Consider the following 19,215-nt stretch of genomic DNA (forward strand, 5'->3'; position numbering starts at 1 on the left):
ATCGCAAGGTCCGTTTGCTTGGTGGTTCTCCTTCTGCAGGGGGGTGGGGTGCTGGTGGCCTGTTGGTCCTGTGGCGGTGCCTCCTGTCCAGTAGCGCCGGCGGAGGTGGAAGGCTATTCCTCGGTTTGGCTAGTGTCAGGGGCCCTTTGTTTAGCAACTGCCTCCTTCATGGTCTTGCCCATATCATCCAGTACCCCTGCTATAGTGACCAGGATGGTGTAGATTTTGCATGGCATGCAGGTAGGGTGGGGGGATACAGTAGTAAACATTTGACTTACCAGAGTCCAGTCCTCCTGCTACTCCTGCGAGGCCCTCAGGATGCATGATTGACAAGACTTGCTACTCCCTTGTTGTTAGTTGTGAGGGAGGAGGTGGGGGTCCACCGCCAGTCCTCTGCACAGCAATGTGGTGTCTTGATACCACGGAATGCACCTTCCCCTGTAGGTCGTTCCACCTCTTTCTGATGTCATCCCTGGTTCTTGGATGCTGTCCCACGGCGTTGACCCTGTCGACGATTCTCCGCCATAGCTCCATCTTCCTTGCAATGGATGTCTGCTGCACCTGTGATATGAATAGCTGTGGCTCTACCCGGATGATTTCCTCCACCATGACCCTTAGCTCCTCCTCAGAAAACCTGGGGTGTCTTTGAGGTTCCATGATGTTGTGTGAGTGTTATGTGTGAGGTGATGTGTTGTGATGTATTATGTGATGTGCGTGGATGGTGTATGAGTGATGGTGTTCTGTGCCTCTGAGTGAAGGTGTGCTCTTTACGTTTCTCTCTCTGCTTGTTCTAATTTGTTTGTTGAAAGGGTTGTGGGTAATGTGGGTGGGTGTTTTATAGTGGTATGAGTGTGAGTGTGAGGGTGTGGTGTGTGTATGTGTGTCAGGTGTGTGTATTTCGATTTGTCCAATGTGGTGTGGTTTTGTAAGTGTGTGTGTGTGTATTTTGAGTGCAGCGGTGTGTACCGCCAATGGTTTACTGCGGTTGAAAGACCACTGCGTAGATTCGTGGGTCGGGATACTGTGGGCGTGTTCCTGTTGGTGTGATGGTGTGGGTTTTGCTATTGCCAGTTTATCACTGACCTTTGGTGTGGCAGACCTGTGTGGGTGTCTGTATTGTGGCGGTGTTCTCTGTGTGGGTCATAATACCTGTGGCGGTTTACCACCGCGGTCACAGTATGTTGGCGCCCGTCAGCACGGCGTTAGGCGGCATTTACCGCCAAAGTTGTAATGAGGGCCTATGTCCTTTCAGCTTCTACTTTGTGGTCCTGGTCAGGCCTCCCTCAGTATCTGTATGCCAGTGCCCAGGCGACTGGACTCCCTCTCTAGCCAGTCGCTCAGGCGTCCATTAAAGCTGGCACTGCTGGGCCCGGGCTGCTTGTCTTCTGGGTCCCCCAGTTAGGCACCGGCCCCCTTTCACACACCCTGGCGTGGCTCTCTGTGTACATGGGCCCGCCTTGGCCTTCGTCCCCCTTCCAGGGCCCGCTGTAGTCGCGGTCGTGCTCTGCACCCGGCGGGGCCTCTACCTCTCCTCGCGACCCCTCTGCTCCTCGCCCTCGTCGATCCGTGTCTGTCTCCGCACCTCTCCAGCACCGCCGTGCTTCCCTGTGACTCTCATCAGGTTGCTCACGGGCCCGCCGCTGGTTTGGGCTCCCCCCGCTGCCTCTGCCACGTCCGCACGCTTCTTCTTCTGGTGCCTGACACGCCGGTGCCCCCCCGCAGCCACCTGCCGATCATGGGGAGGGGAAGGGTGTGGACTCACCACCACATTCCACCCGATAGGCCTCCTCTCCTGTCAGGGCGACACGCGCAGCCTGTCGCGGCCTAACCGCCGCTCTCCCTCGGGCCCCGGCCCAGGACCACGGCACTCAGCTCCTACAGCTCTCGGCTTCCAGCCACACCCGGGGCTTCCAGGAGAGCCGGCAAGCTTCACCTCTTCTCCCAGCTGCAATACTGGGCGCCCCAACCGGTCATCTTCTGCAGCCGGCGGCGGAGCTCCGAAAAGACGGTCCTACTCGGCAGCCATTTTAGCCACGCCCTCCTGACAGAATTTAAAGTGCTGGGAGTGCAGAGTTGGGGAAACTGGTGAATATCGGGTGGGACAGTATCTGCATAACTCATAATTTTGTCCCCTGCACAAACAGGAGTTTATGTAGGGGTCTGCATTTTCAGGCTCAGTGATAATCAGGGCCTAATTATTCTGAGATTTCACTTGGATGCCCTGAAGGTAAACAAGCATTTGCCCTGCAACAGGTCTTGCATTTGGGAAAGTTAGAGCTATTGGTGTTGTAAATGACAACGCCTTTTACCTATGGGTTTTGGTTTTGAGTGTAGTGGATGTATGCCAGGTGCCACAGCAACCCTCTCATGCCTGTCGCTGAAGGAGAGAGGACACAACAAGGCCGCCATCTTGGGAGTGTTTTTGCCTCATTCCTACAGACTGACTGTGATAACTTACAGATGCAACCCTATCTGGTGTGTTTTCCTAAGCCTTTATAGTACCAAACAAGCCACAAAGGGGCACCTTCATTGCATTGAACCAAGAGAATGCGGGGTCAAAAGAGTTAAAAGCAAAGAAAGGGGGGTAGCCATATATTTCTGTGTTAAACTTTTAAAGGAATGATTCCTCTACATTGGCAATACCAGCCTAACTTTTAAAAACATTGTGTACAAAGAGGATAACAGAAGAGGTAGCTTAACTGCAAAAAAAGTATAGCAATTGTGTTAAGAATTGCACCTTCTTTGCAGCGCTATGAAATAGCAGAATCTGTATTACCATGCGCTATATTAATAAAAACGAGTTATTCCCAGACTGCCCCAACACACACCAGACAAAGAATCCTTGGGGAAAGGATGTGGCATAAGGGCCAGAGCTGCCAACCTTGGAACTGGGGAACACGGTTCAAGTCTCGGCGCCAGCTCAACAACCTGTGATTCTGGGCAAATCACTTAATCTCCCCTTGCTACCAAAAATGAATGTGCTCTTGTGTAATGTAACCGGTGCTCATGTAAAGCGATGTAATACCTTTGTATCGAGTTCACCCTATATAAAACTACATTAAAAAAAAATAATACACTCCAATACTGTTGTGTCAAGTTTGTGCTAGTAAAACTGCGAAAAAATAAATAAATAAAAAAAAGCCCCCGCAGACATCGCAAAGAAACAGCAAGATGCCCGAAACCAAGGAAGACGAAGAAACAATATACCGCCATGAGCGAAGCGGTGAGGCAAAAGGAAAAATTGTGTGTCACACTAAGGTACATGCCAGATCGTACAATAATCCTTGTAACAGGGTCAGTCTCCAAAGCGGTAACAAAACAGCCTCAAGGCAGGACAAACATAAAGCTTTTACCAACAACATCAAGGGATTTTCGAAAAGCAGGCCCAGGAATAAATGAAAGTGATGGGCATGAACTGGGCGTGGTGAAAGCCCACAATATAGATTACAACATGTCGAGAAGAGCAGCACATGCGCGCTGCTAGGCTCGACTTAAAAATGGGTGTTTCCTGTGAACACGAGTCTGCCTTTGTTAAGGTATGGGTAGGGAGAAAAATAACATTGTATGAGATCTGTGAACTTGCATTTCCTGCACTAGTTTTCAATATTTTTTCATCCATTTACCCCACATAAAATTAAAGGTGACATGGTGAAGTTAAGTGTGGAAATGCTCACAAGTTATATTTCTTTGCACTATTAAGATGAAGACATTTATCTTATACAGTGTGCCTATCACTCATAAAGTACCATTGTATCTCTTGACTGGTTCATTGATTTTCACAGTGTACTCGGACAGGTCACGGTGTTGCTGGCCGGGCCATCTGGCTACTGTTTTAAATGACACCTCAGTATACCCTAACCCCTTTCTTTCAAACAATCAAGCATAAATGAGCCAGAAAGTGCTTGTTGTCGAGCAGAAATGATGGGCAATTGTACAGTTTGGCAGCAGAAGGCTTGTTGCGTTCTGCTCAGGTGCAGCGACGATCACATTGGAGGTGTTTGGATAAACATTTACAAGTTTTCTTTACATTTCTCTCCTTCCTTGCGGCTCTTCGTGTGTTTTTAGCTTCTCGTCACCAACAGCATCTGTTCCGCATCTAACACTTTATTAAGGCAGACAGTGACCCAAAAAAGGCCTGCCACTGAAAACTGGGGAGAACACCTGCTGGAGTGCGAGCCACATGTTGCAAATATATTCCAGCAGAAGACAGAATCCAGCTTTTAAATGTTATTTTGCATAGGCTTCTTTTTTAGATTGTTTTTATCAAAAGGGCTTTCTGCTTCAGACATGCATTTTCTCCATGTTTGTACCTGCCTGCTTGGACGCCTAACAAAGGCCTCGGGTCCGTTTGATTCACACGAGGCAGTGCACCTCGGTTACTATCCTCAGCCTGCCATGTACTACCCAGCCCGGTTTCTGTAATGTGCCTTTCATAAATCACGCCCATGAGGCCCCATGCCGGAAATAATCTGCAGGTCTTCCTAGAGTGTTATGTGAATTTCTAGAGCTCACTATCACCCAAGAGGTTAACCTGGAACTGAGCAGACGTGTGTGCCTGGCCCTCCCTAGGAAAGGGTTAATTGAAAAGCCAGTTCTTCACCTTCTTGTGGAATTCAAAACAGATGAGAAGGCTCAGATGTGGAGTGGTTGTTCCACGCTGTAGAAGTGATCTCAGAGAGCACCCATCATCCTGATCGTGTTCTGTGTCTGCGTAGTGTGAGTAGGAGAACTGCAGAGGGGGGTGTCGTGGTGGTTGGTGGAACTGATGCGACTGTTCAGGTAGGCTGGTCTAAGTTGTGCAGGGCTGTGAACGCATGTGTGAGGTGCTCTTGTCAAAGATCACTACTTCACTACTGTCTGTCTTGGGCTAAAGATGTTTCTGTCCGCCATAATTCTTGAGTGTTCCTAGCAGGTCTGTCTGAAGTCAAGGGCAGGTACCTTGTCCATAGGGCTGGACTAGGAACCAAAAGCAATCCTGGCAATACTGATCAAACCAGCCTTGCTCCCTTCCACTTCTAATCTCTTTCCATCCACAAATCTTCTGTCTTTTTCCTCCCTCTTGCTCTTTGTTTTTATTCACTTTCCTTCACACCTCTCTCCCCACCCATCCCTCCCTCCCCCTCTCTTTCCCTGTCCATCTCCCTCTCATTATTTCTTTCTCTCTCTTTATCCTTCTCATCATTTATTTCCAAGATACAGAGACTGAAGCAGCTCCAGTCCCCATAGAAATGTGTTTTTTTAGATAAATGTCGATAAATTAGCAGTCCGGCTACACCAGTAAGCTTGGAGTCAACACTAGTGCTACGTTGAGGCAACTGTAGGCAGCAGCCTCGCGGCACCACCACAAGAGGTCACCATATTGCTGGGGTGGGCAACCAGCCCACAAAATGTTATCTTTTCTGGGGCTCTGGATCCGCTCCGAGTCGAGTGAAAGATGGTCCAGCAGAGCCACTGACCTAGAGCTGTCCGAGTAGAACATTACTGTTACCGAGCATTACTCTTGGAGGGAATCGCACACCCTTAAATACTGCCGAGGGCAGCAGTTATCGGATGCACCCCAGATTCCCTTCCTCGGAATGTATATGACGCAGCAATACAGCATGTTGCGCCTGAGCAATTGTCTCTGCGCTATTTCTCTGCAAAAAAAGCTACAACGATTTAATACTGACAAAATTCGTGAAAGGGATTGTGGCGGTCATTCCAACCCTGGCGGTCCTTGACCGCCAGGGCCGGGGACCGCGGAAGCACCGCCAACAGGCTGGAGGTGCTTCCTGGGCCATTCTGACCGCGGCGGTAAAGCCGCGGTTAGAAAAGGGCAACCAGCGGTTTCCCGCCGGTTTACCCCTGGCCCAAGGAATCCGCCATGGCGGCGCTGCACGCAGCACCGCCATGGGGATTCCGACCCCCTTCCCGCCATCCTGGTCCTGGCGGTAAAAACCGCCAGGAACAGGATGGCGGGAACGGGTGTCGTGGGGCCCCCTGCACTGCCCATGCCACTGGCATGGGCAGTGCAGGGGCCCCCTCACAGGGCCCCACCATGATTTTCAGTGTCTGCCTAGCAGACACTGAAAATCGCGACGGGTGCCACTGCACCCGTCGCACTCCAGCAACTCCGCCGGCTCCATTCGGAGCCGGCTTCATCGTTGCTGGGGCTTTCCCGCTGGGCCGGCGGGCGGCCTTTTGGCGGTCGCCCGCCGGCCCAGCTGGAAAGCCAGAATGGCTGCCGCGGTGCGGTCATTCGGCGGTAACCGCATGGCGGGCGGCGACCGCCGCCCGCCGCGGTTAGAATCACCGCGTGTGTGCGGTATTAGATACTCGCATCTGTCTGGGTTAACACGCATTTCGACTGGAGCCCTCGATGTCTAATTTCTTCACGCTCATTTTACCCGTCCTAACACTTTTCTCAGTGACCTTGCCTTTTGACAGCTCCCTCTGAAAACTCTCCACTGCAGGTGACATTTTTTTATATCTTCTCTTCATTGTGCGTTTTCACCTTACCAATCACTGCCTCCAAAGAGCGCTGTTTTGAGGCGTTTCGCCGGCCAGCAGGCAGGCTTGGCACCATTTGTTGCGGACCCGGGTCAGCTTCTTTTGAGTATAGAAAAAACAGTACCGTCCAGCGGAAAGAAAAAAACACCTGCTGCTCCAGCGCCTGGCGCCATCTAGTGATCTGGCCGTATTTTGCTGCCTCTTCATTAATAAATAGACAGACTTGCTTTAATGTCTCTGAATTAAACTTTGCAGCTGGACCGAAGGAACACGGGCCTCGGCCATTATGCTCCCTCCTCTTGTGATGGCCCTGCGTAAGTGAGACAGCTTTCATCATGCTTCTCATTGGCTTCAGTTGCATTCAGGGCTTTGCTTTTAAAGTCAGTAGTTTTAAGGCCGAGTTGCAGACTCATGGTTCAAGAGGAAGCCTTCTGTGTTGGCCCATCTTTAAGGGACAGAATGGAATGAAGAGAAGGGGTACCCAGAGCTGCTGGCAAGCAATCTAATAGTTGGATAGCTCCTTGAGCTGCTTTCCTCAAGCCCAAGATATCTCAATGAGATATAGTTTGATCTTTTCAGTTGAAGTTCCTACACATTAACTTCCTTAGAGCTGAAGGACATGGCTATAAAGAGAACACGCTTAATAGATCTGAAAGCGAGGAATCACATCCTATCACCCCGATAGATGGATCTTTATTAGGTAACCACCTCTAGAGTATCTTTCACAATGATTATGTGTCACTGTTCATTCTGGTTGCACACCAATACGTGAAGCACGTTGGATATTTATGCTTGACAACAAATCCAAATATTTTTAAAAAAGAGAAACCCAGAAGCAACACTGGAGAATCAGTAGGATATATTGCGTACAAGATCTATGCTCTCAGGCAGAGAACAAGATGAGAAGAGGGTAGTACACAGGTCATAAGAGGCAATCCTATAGTTCTAGCTCACCGAAATAATGTGGAGCTAGGGCAGCCAGACATCTTCACAGGTGGAAAGGTGCAAAATGTACAGATCATATGTACAAATTCCGGACACTAGCCAGGATGCCATTGTTCCAAAGTGTGCACCAATGGTCTTTGGGGATGTAAGTGGGGTCTTGCATTGTAGTATTTGTACAACTCTTCATAACCCCAACACCCTTGCTGAGTGGCCGGGTTGGAGGCTACGCCGTAAGCTGTACACAGTTAGCAGAGCTTGGGTTTATAATGTTGCCTGTGTTGGGAGGTCATGGGTGTCATGCTTGACAGTCATGGGGTTGCTCCAGTTGTGTTGTGACAAACGTGTATCTGCTTTAAGCATGGGTTTATGCTGAAACCTGTCCTTTTATGCCCTCAAAGACTCACCATCATCAGCTGTCATCAAATAACCCAGCATCTGACATACCCCAACCCCTGTGTAGGAGTTGGGCAGGAGCAAAGCAAATGGTGTTTTCTGAAGGTAAAAATGGGAAGACACAGACATTCTGGGACATAAAAGCTCAGGTACACTCCTTACCAGGGTATGAGAATTGGCCTGGGTAAGTTGAGACTCCAGACTTTTAAGGCACTTCCTGGATTCAAAAAGAGAACACATGAAAATGTGCAGGCTTTGAACTTCAAAGGATTTACCCAGTGGCGGCTGGCTTGTATTTAAAAGGAAGGGGGGGGGGAGGGTTTGTAGTACAATAATAATAATGAAATAAAATAGCACTTACCTTATGGCATTCTCCTCCCCTCTCATCATCTCTCTCCTTTTCTCCTGGAAGCTCCAACGCTGGACCCAGGAAACTGTACTAACCAATTCTGGCGCTGCTTTCATGCTAGTAACCAGCATTAAAGAATTGTCAGGATTGGAGGGAATGGCCTCTCTCAGCTCTCACAAGAGAAATGGAGCCCTGTGCTTTCTCTAACCCAGCTGTTTTAAGACAGCTATGTTAGAGAAGTTTAAAGTGCACGTCAGGCTGCCAGTTGCTAGATGGGTGGCCAAAGGGACATGCACACTTTAAACACAGAGCACAGCTCCCTGCTGCCACTCAGCAGCAATTACCCCACCCTGTCCTGACATTCACTTCAGGTGCTAAAAATAAAATAATAATAAATAAACTTTATTACCATTTTATTTTTCAGTTCTGGGGCCATTTTTTTAGTAGGGCTACACTCCTCCACTCTCGTGGAGGAGCTGCCCTTGGTTTTACCGGTGTTCAAAGTTGAAAGAGGTGATTTGTTAAAAAGCGGTTATGGATACGTTTTCAAATCCTGGCTTATTGACATAATTGGAGTTTGACAAATGTGTTGCTGATTTTCCAACCCAAAGTCTGCTGAAGTTATTGATCTTGGTCAAAGGTCTAGTTCTCAAGTTGATGGCTGTGGAACCTGGAGACCTGTGTTCCAACACAGGGATGCCCACTTGACTCGTTTTTATGAAGCACCCTAACCCAGTGTTAAGCTGTATATAATAAAAAAAAAAGGGCTTTTACATCAACACTCTGACCCACTATTATGTTAGGTGTTTTTTTGTGCTGTGTTTGCAGGTTCATTACTTAGTTACTGTAAATTGAAGATCTGCAAAATAAAGCATATACCGTTTCACATATCTGCTTTTCAACTTGGTGTGTGAAGTGTATTTCTTATATCTCTTTTTTTTACACAGAAGTCCCCAAGATATCAGTGTCTGATGATTCAGATGATAGCTTGAAGCCTCCAGCCAGTGAGCGTGTGCAGCTAGGCACAGCTGTATTCACAGACCTCCTTTTGGCTCCTCCACCTGCCAAGTATCGCTCTTTTATGTTCCCGGATGAACCAATGAAGGCAAGACGTGTGTAGTTTACAAATGTTGACCTGATCGTATTTTCATGAAGATATTTTACTTTTGTGTGAAACCCTGGCTGACCAGGAGTGTGAGAGTATTAATTTTTAATGTTTTTTTTTCCTTAATGTAAGAAGAATCTAAATACTCTGTTCAGGTGAATGCGGCACGTTGAAGGGCTTACTACCTCATTGCCCAAACACGTATTTTCAATTGCAAAATCAATTTTGTCCTTTTTTTAAGTGGCAGACGAAATCAATTTTTTTTGTGAAATACACTTAAGTGTCAGGATAATTATTTTAAAATATGTATTTGGTGCAGTGTCCTCGTCTGTTATCTCACATAGAATATTTTTTGATAACCATATTTTTATGGAAATTACAGAGCAAGTCTTATCCAGTGTGACACAATCATCAATAGCAAGGTTTCTATGGAATACCGAAGTATATAAAACAATAATTACGAACAACAGTCCTACCATGACGGTAATCTGTAATAAGCCCATTGTTTCCACCATATTTTCTCATGTTTCTGGGTACAGCCATATTCTTCATACATTGGTTTCTCTTTGTGAGCATGCCAGTCAACACCTTTGCACCATAGTTGCATCCTGGGGGGTACAGGTTCGTTTCCACAGGCGGACAATGGCTCTTTAAACTACCATACACCCTACCCCTTGAAAAATACCCTTCGAGCGTGGTCCCTCCAGAAGACTCAACAGTGCTACAATGTGGCCTAGGTCTATTAGGTGGTCCAGAACTGCTGATACTTCAAGACCCTCCCTATCCCATAAGGAGCGCATCGCAGGGCAGTCTAATTCCACATGGTAGAAGTCCACAGTGGGGGAAGCTCAGGGCGCCTGTGCAGATTGTGTTGACGGAGACATGCATTGTATACAGTCTGGGGATAGGTACATCATGTGTAAGTAGTTGACCTGAACCATGTTCAGTTGAGAAGATATCACCAGCTCCCTGGAGGCATGGAAAGCTTCTCTCCAGTCATCATCATCCAGTTTTCCCTTCCAACCCTCAGACCGCGGCCTTAGGGAGGAGAAGCCATCAGGAGCATTGATAATGAAGGAGCAATAGATCACAGAAGTCATTCCTTTACCCAAGTGCCACATGAGGATTATAGCTTCAAGTCGGCTGAACACAGTGAGCTGGGCATCTGAGGGGAGGCTGGCCCATAGGGAATGTCGTAACTGAAGGAAGATGAAGAATTGTGTGTGAGACAGGGTGCCATTCCCTGTAAGGACATTAAGGTCCCTCCCTGGTAGACATCTTCCAAATTATGTAATACCAATATGGTCCCATTGGGCAAAGCCTTCAAGGTTGTACATCTGATGAATCCAGGTGCCTCACCAAAGAGGAGTCAACTCCGTCAGATGGCAATCCCAGCGAATAAGGCACAGCTCTGCTCTCCAGTATAGCACCACTACGTGAGTGCAGGGTGGTACAGTTAGGGGCAATTAGCCTCTGTAAAGCAGATCAAGAAGCCCCTCAAAGCCCAGAAGATAAAGCTTTAGGAGATAGGCAGTGTTGTCCCAGCCACTGTAAACTATTCATTTATGGGTACCAAATGTGCCACTAGATAATAAGCGTAGATGTCGGATACTCCAAGGCCGCTGTCAAATTGGTTTTCTGTGCCAGCCGATGGCGCTTACCTGCCCATATACAAGATGTAAGTTTGGAGGTCAGAGAATAGAGCCATTTCTGGGGAATCAGATAGGCAAAATTTGCCAGGACGTATAAATATTGAGGGAGGCACATCATTTTGAAGAGTGAGCTGCACCCCATGGAGTTGGGAAATAGTCAACTCCATCTGCGGAGGTCACGGTCCAGGAACAATGCCAGGGGTTGGAAGTTAAGGGTCCAGGCCAAGTCGGGGAGGTAGAATATATGAATTCCCAGGTATACAGAGTAGTTCAGCCTAAGAAATATGTCAGGGCACTAGTGTCGCCCTGCAGCATCCCCGGTCAGCTCTACCAGTAACGATTTATGCGGGATAATCTGGAGACCCAAGGCCTCCCCAAAAGGTGAAGGATTTCCAGGCAGCAGGGGCCAGAGGACAAGGGATCACCAAGGGAAAGGAGAATATCATCCGCATAGACAGCTATTCAGTCTTCAAATCAATCACCCCACTTCAAGCCTGAGATCTGATCATCACATCATATCAGATGGGCCAATGGTTTAGTAGCCATAGTGAATAGTGATGGAGAGAGGGGACAGCCTTGGCGTGTACCTCTACGGATCGGGAAGGAGGGGGATAAAATCCCACTAATACGGACCTGAGCCGTGGGAGCCTTATATAGGAGACGTAGCATTCTACGGAATAGTGGGCCCAGTCCTGCTTAGAGGATGACTGTATCCAGGAAATACCAAGAGTCCATGTTGAAGGCCTTAAGAAAATCTACTAAGAGAAGGGCCAGGTGACGGCCTAGGTGGTGGGTCTGAGAAAAGGGCCAGTTGCACTCAACGGATACAGTGGTGGGTACTTCTACCTGGCATGAAGCCACATTGGTTGGTATGACTAAGATGGGAGAGGGTTCAACTTAATCTGGCGGCAAGGATTTTAGCAAAGATCTTAATGTCTGCATTAATGAGCGAGATCAGGCAATATGAAGCTCACTGGTCTGCAGGATGTCCCGCTTTTGGAATTACAACAATAGTGGGGCAGTCGAGGTTGGGGGGGGGCAGGGTGGGTACGATCATTGTTGTAATGCCACAGCACAGAAGGCCACCAGGTGAGGTATCAAAATAGTGCAAAATCTTTGATAGTATTCATTGAGCAAGCCATCTGGACCAGTGGTCGACCCTGATTGGAGTCCCGAGATGGCCTGGTCGAACTCTTCGATTGTTAAAGGTTGGTCTAGATCATGGGCTAGAGAACATGGGATTAAGGGTAAAGCGATGTCCCAAAAAAGGGGTCTTAGTCTTTGAAAGGGGGGGTGGGCACACTTTGTAGAGGCCCTGATAAAATGGTGTGAGAGTTTGAGAAATCGCCAGTAGGCCCTCTTGGAGGTCACCTGCCAAATCTTTAATGGCTGGCTCTGTTCTGGTAGAAACACTGTAGTCGCCAGCCAGTATAGCAGTTTGCCAGATTTGTCTCCAATTCATACATCCGTTGGGTCTAGACCCTCCAGCACTGCTTCACCTCTTCAAGGGAGACCTGCAGCAGTTTGGACCATGCCCTTGCCAACAAATGGCTCACATCTCCTGTGGTGGAGCCATGACCCTTGTGCTCCAGGGTGATAATTTGGGCCTCTATCACCTGTGCCTGCTGTGGGATTCCTGCCATCACATGTAGCCTTTAAGTATTCCTCTCACAGTAGGTTTACCTGCTGCCCACAGTGTTGCTGCTGAGGGTATGGAGCCCAGGTTGTGTTGAAAAAAGTCCTGTAGGTCCTTCTCTACAAAGGTGGCACATTTGGGGTCTGTTAGATGCATGCGTTGAATCTCCAGATGGGACGCTGAGTCTGCGGTTGGATACTCCATTCAGTAAGAAGGAGGGTGTTTTCAGCAATGCTACATGGGAGAATCTGGATAGACCACGGTGACAGGAGATCAGCTGCCAGCAACCAAAGCAGGTCAATGTGTGATTCTGGATTGTGAGCTGCGGACTCCCATGGTGATCTCCGTGTACCTTAGTGACATTCAATGGAAGGACTTACATAAGAGAAGGATGAAATCCTGTGACCAGGTGACAGACTGGATCTGGAGATTTTTTCTTCGAGCAGTACCCTTGCGCGCCATCAGGTGGCGTTGGTCGACTCCATGTCCGTCGTTGGCATCGTAGTCGCCATGATGACGTCAGGGTCGAATATAGGCACCGCCTTGGTGCGGTGACGTCAGTACCTTTCTTCCCGTGCAACATGCAGATCCAGAGAAGAGCTACCCTGGTCACTTTTTGACCTGTCTCAACACTTGTCAAATTTTCTGGTGACTTTTGGTGCGTCTAGGATGTCCCCGAAGACCGGGTTCAAGCCTTGTGAGGATTGTCACCCAATGATGTCGGTGACGGATCCGCATTGGGTCTGTTTGTATTGTCTGGAGCACGAACACGAGCAGCAGTTGTGCTCCAAGTACCGGGCCATGCACCCAAAGGCTTTGAGGGAGTGGTCCCTAAAGCTCGTGGCAGCCCGGCGCTCAACTGCATATCGTTTCCAGTCTCGCTCGAGGGGAAGGTCTCAAGACCAGCCGCAGAGTCATCACCACTGATCGCCCTCCAAATCATCGGGACATTTGGGTAAGAAGAAGAAGAAGTCAAAGAAGGCTAGGCATTCTTCGACTTTACCCTGTCTCTTGGATGACGCGATGCAGGAAGAGCATCAACGCTCTAGGCCTCCGTCCAGGGAGCCTGTTTCTGGGTCCACTCCGCATCTTCCTGAATTTCCGGGAGCTGGAGCGACCTCTACCCAACTAAAATAATTTTATGAGGCCATGCGCCTCATATTTGGGCAGTCCAACCCCCCCTGCGGTGCCTTTGGGGCCTGGGGTTTCGGAAGGGGACCCTTTGGGTTCAACTCTGGCAGGGCCAGCTCCGGCCACCGAGGGTACCTCTGGATCCGCGTCTGGATCTGCATCAGCTCCGGTCGTACCATTGAGACCTTCCCTGTCGAAGTCGTCGCCGCCGCTCCTAACGTCGGTTGGGCCCACAATCAACGTCGACCCAATCCTAATCCCTGACAACCCGGAGCCGAAACGGCATCAGTTGACGCTGATTTGGACTTTGACGGGGCCTAGCCACGCCAGGTTGGATTCTGACCCTATTTTCTTTGAATATGAATATGAGGAAGGATTGGAGGGGGTCGCTGTACCTTTATGAATACCAGCAAGATGAACGGAACATGGACTGTGCTCAGGAATTGGGCAACGTCAGCGGTCTTGATACGTCCCCAGACACTGGCATGCTGTCTCCTCCTACTGTGACTACGGTGGAGGGAGCTTCTTATTCCATGGTGGTTAGTAGAGCGGCTGAGGTCCTCGGCCTTGAGCTGCCTACTGTTGCGGTCAGGACTAATTTCCTGACGGAGTTGCTTCAGCCCGGAGCTCTGCTTCGGAACCTCCCCTTCCATTTAACGAAGCCCTCACTGATGTCCTACTGGCTACCTGCTCCAGACTCAGCACAGGGGCTCCTGTGACTAGGACAATCACTCACTGCCATCAGCCCACCCCGAACGACCCTAAATTCCTGACCCAACAACCCATGCCTGAGAGCTTGCTCATTGAGGCATTCTCGTCATCTGGTGCATTCCCTTCCACTCCCCCGGAGAGGGAATCAAAAAGGCTGAATGATCTTGGGAAGAAGATAATTTCTCCCTCCAGTCTGGCGTTGCGGTCAGTTAACACTGCATGCCTTTTGGGCTATTATACCACTCCTTGTGGGACACGGTTGCGCAAATTTTGCTGCAGATCCTGGAGGAGGCCCATGCGATCGTCTCCCAGGCTGTTGCAGACGGGAGAGATACAGCCAAGTTTACCATAAAATGTGGGCTGGACATGACTGACTCTCTGTGCAGATCGGTTGCATCGACAGTGGCATTACGACGCCACACCTGGATAAGAACTTCTGGTTTTTCGGGGGATGTCCAACAGACCCTCAAGGACATGCCCTTCGATTGTGCTCATCTCTTCAGAGATAAGGTGGACTCGGCACTGGAGAGATTCAAGGACTCCCGGGCTACGGATTGGTCCCTTGGACTTTCCACTGCCCCTTGCCCCCACCAGTCTGCCTTTTGCCACTTTCGTGGACACGGAAAGGGCTCCCTGTCACGTCTCCTCTCTAGCCACCATGCCACGCACAGCCCTTGCGTGACCGGTGACGTGGAATCTCACGGGCTCATGGGACAGGGAACCAGAGGCCTACCCAGTCCACCCCTGCCCCGGCTGCAGCCTCCAAACCTTCCTAGTCCGTCCCCAAGCTCATACCAGTTGGTGGCAGGATAAGCCATCACCTGCCACACTGGGAATTCATCACGACGGACAGGCGGGTTTTGCAGATCGTCCGAAGATCCTTCCTTTTGAGACTTCCCCCTCTGGCCATGCCTCCATCATTTGGCCCTCTAATGGTCGATCATTTGGCACTTCCCTGCGAGGACGTTACAGCTCTTTTAGCCCACGGGGCCATAGAGAGGGTTCCTGCACCAGAAATAGGCTGTGGTTGCTATTCCTGCTATTTTCTGGTGCCCAAGAAGAACAAGTGCCTGCGTCCTATCCTCGACCTCAGAACCCTGAATCTCTTCCTCAGGAAGGAGAAATTCAAAATGCTCACCTTGGCTCAGGTCCTTTCTGCCTTGGACCCAGGAGACTGGATGATGGCATTGGACTTACAAGAAGTTTATTTTCATATCCCTGTCTTACCTTCCCACAGACATTACCTATGCTTCATGGTAGGTCACAAGCACTTCGGCCTTACCAGCGCCCCTCGGGTGTTCACGAAAGTGATGGCAGTGGTCGACGCTCATCTGCACAGGTCGGGAATTTCAGTCTTTCCCTACCTCGATGACTGGCTGTTTAAGGCAAACACGCCCCAGAAAGTAGTCTCCCCTCTTCAGACTACAGCAAACCTCTTGCATTTGCTGGGGTTCACTATAAACATGCCAAAGTCACATCTGACTCCTTCTCAGACGCTCCCTTTCATCCGAGCCGTTCTGGACACGCTGCAGTTTTGGGCCCATCCTCCCGATCAGAAAGCCAGGGATATTCGGGCTATGATTCCGATGTTTCAGCCTCCATCCCAGGTTTCGGTGAGAATGACTCTGAGGCTGCTGGGCCTCATGCCCTCCTGCATCCTATCAGTACCAAATGCCAGATGGCATATGGGGGCTCTGCAGTGGGACCTGAAGTTCCAGTGGGCACAGCACCAGGGGAATCCCGCTGGCATGGTCCAGATCTCAAAGAGGACTGTGAAAGATCTGCAGTGGTGGCTTTAGAATCAGGATTGGGTCAACGGCAGATCCCTCTCCCTTCTCCAACATCGTGACACATGTGTCACTTCTGGGATGGGGCGGCCACATGGGGGAGGTGAAGATCCGAGTTCCACATCAACCTTTTGGAGCTCCAGGCGATTTGACTTGCATTGAAAGCATTCCTTCCCTCCCTCAAAGGAAAAGTGGTGCAGATGTTCACTGATAAAACCACCGCCATGTGGTACTGCAACAAGCAGGGCGGAGTGGGGTCGTGGACCCTTTGTCAAGAGGCTCTTTTCCTCTGGACATGGTTGAAATGACAGGGCATTTCCCTGGTGGTTCAACATCTGGATGCCTCTCTGAACGTCAGAGTAGACAAACTCTCCCACAGATGCATAGACGAGCATGAGTGGCCTCCCCATCCGGAGGTGGCGCAAGGTCTATTTCAGCAGTGGGGAGAGCATTGGTTGGATCTGTTCACCTCCGCAGAGAATGTGCAATGTCAGCTGTTTTACGCACTGGTGTTTCCAAGGCAGCATTTGCTCAGCTATGCTTTTCAGCACAAGTGGAACTCAGGCCTGCTGTATGCCTTCCCGCCAATACTACGTCTTCCCAGAGTTCTGAAGAAGATCAGGCAAGACCGGGCCCAAGTGTTCTTGGTAGCTCCGGACTGGGCACGAAGAGTCTGGTATCCGGAGCTATAGAGCATGGCCATCGATCCTCCAATCAGACTGCCTCTTCGGGAGGATCTGCTGTCGAAGCAGCAGGGGACGGTTCTTCACCCGAACCTGTCCAGTCTCCGCCTTCTTCCGTGGACATTGAGGGGCAGCAGCTGATGGCTTTTGACCTTCAGACCAAAGTCTGCGATGTTATCTTGGCAGCTAGGGGTCCCTCCACCAAAACGGTATACACCTGTCGTTGGCACAAATTTGTGGCATGGTGCACGGACGAGTCTGTTGATCCTCTCTCTGCCCCTCTTTCTGAGGTTGTCTTATTCATTCTCTCACTAGCCCATCAAGGTTCTGCTTTGAGCAAACTTAAAGGCTACTTATCAGCTATCTCTGCTTTTCTTAGATTGCCAGATCAACCTTCTCTTTTCAAATCCCCTATTGTAGGCAGATTTCTTAAAGGTCTAAACCACTTGTATGCTCCCACTCCATTTATCATGCCTCAGTGGGATCTCAATCTTGTCCTCACTTATTTGATGTGTGCTCTCTTTGAGCCATTACATAATTGTCCCTTGCGGCTCCTTACTCCAAAGACTGTCTTGCTGGTGGCTATCACTTCTGCTTGCAGAGTGAGTAAGCTTCACACTCTATCTTCCAAGCCTCCATTCTTGTCTGTACATCCTGACAAGGTAGTGCTATGCACAAGGGCCTCCTTTCTTCCTAAGGTTGTCACACCTTTTCATGTAGGCCAATCCATCACTTTGCCTACTTTTTACGCACCCACACATCCTTCTCATGAGGAGGAGAGACTCTACCATCTGGATCCAAAATGAGCGTTGGTGTTCTATCTTAATCACACTAAAGATTTCCGGGTGAACGATCAACTCTTTGTTGGGTATGAGGGTGCGAAGAAAGGGAAGGCGGTGCAGAAGCATACCATCTCACAATGGGTGCTTCTCTGCGTCAAAATATGCTACGATTTGCCAAAGAAGCAACCTCCAGAGGGATTACGAGCTCATTCAACCAGAGCAACTGCTGCTACCACAGCGTTAGCATGCAGAGTTCTTGTCCTGGACATCTGCCAGGCAGCAACGTGGGCATCATTGCACATGCCTACTAAACATTACTGCCTGGACAGTCAGGTCCGCAGAGACGGCTACTTTGGTCATTTGGTCCTGCAGGACTTTTTCGTACGATTTTGGTGTGCAGATCACCTCTGAGGATGGCATTGCTTGGGTATCTATTCTAAGGTAAGGAATCTGCAACTAGAAGTCTCTATCAGATGAACAAGTTACTTACCTTCGGTAATGATTTATCTGGTAGAGACATATTCTAGTTGCAAATTCCTTCCTTACCTCTCTGATTGCAAACTGATTTCTAGGAACAGGGATTCCATTTTAAGGGCCTTAGTTCTGGCGCACCATGTCGGTGTTCTTTATGGCTCAGAGCTTTGGTGTTGAAAGTCGTAAAAAGAAACTGTTGTCACCGTGCCGAGGCGGCACCTATATTCGACCCCGACGTCATCACGGTGACCACGATGCCAACAACCGATGCAGAGTTGACCAACGCCACCTGACGGTGCGCAAGGGTACTGCTCAAAGAAAAAATCTCCGGATCCAGTCTGATGCCTGGGGAAATTCTAAGGTAAGGAACCTGCAATTAGAATATGCCCCTACCAGATAAATCGTTACCGAAGATAAGTAACGTGGTTGTCATAGCCAAAGGGACCCTTGAAGGGGCATTGGGAACCCAAAAGGTGTGTCTCCTGCAATAGGACTATATCAGGTTATAATGTTTAATATAGCACAATACTGCAGATCTTTTTATACGGTCCAAGAAACCTCTAACATTCCAGGAGATGATTTTATTCATATAGGGAGGTCTTGTGATTGGTAGATAGCAAGTGTTGACCCGTTAATGGGAGGCAGTCTGTGCATAGTGGCTCAGAGTATGGTCAAGGAGCTGGAAGTATTGCATTGGGGAGCTTGCAAAATGAATAACTGAAAAGCAAACGTAAACTTATAACAAAATAACAACCCCACAAGAACAAGCAGAAGTCTCCTCACCCACCTCCCCATACTTCTACCCCTGAAGCATCTGTCGCATGTGAACAGAACATAGGTTACAAAAGGAACAACAAGGAAAACCCAGGGGATTCACTGCAGCTTGCATCACCCATGGGTCAGATCTCGTTCCAGACAGCTGTTGAACAAGTGACTAGAAACTAAACGCCTGTTTGAGAGTCTTACATATAGTCATTTAAGTAATATAGTATCAATACATTGGAATGTGACATACATAATCCCCTCCCCTGATACCTCCGCAGCCAAAGTGTGGAAGTATACAATACCAGTTTGAGTA

The 19,215-nt window shown here is 49.2% G+C and overlaps 1 protein-coding gene across 2 annotated transcripts in view; it reads left to right on the forward strand.

The window, feature by feature from the left end:
- MORN1 (MORN repeat containing 1) overlaps nucleotides 1–19,215 on the forward strand; it is a 980,804-nt gene that overhangs the window by 604,383 nt on the left and 357,206 nt on the right. The window contains exon 11 of one of the 2 annotated variants that reach the window (XM_069240989.1): nucleotides 9,124–9,281. In XM_069240989.1, the coding sequence (XP_069097090.1) occupies nucleotides 9,124–9,281 (158 nt within the window). The remainder of the gene's footprint in view (nucleotides 1–9,123; nucleotides 9,282–19,215) is intronic. The other variant, XM_069240990.1, reaches the window with a different exon arrangement.

This window comes from Pleurodeles waltl, chromosome 6 (assembly GCF_031143425.1).
Source record: "Pleurodeles waltl isolate 20211129_DDA chromosome 6, aPleWal1.hap1.20221129, whole genome shotgun sequence".
NCBI classification, from domain to species: domain Eukaryota; kingdom Metazoa; phylum Chordata; class Amphibia; order Caudata; family Salamandridae; genus Pleurodeles; species Pleurodeles waltl.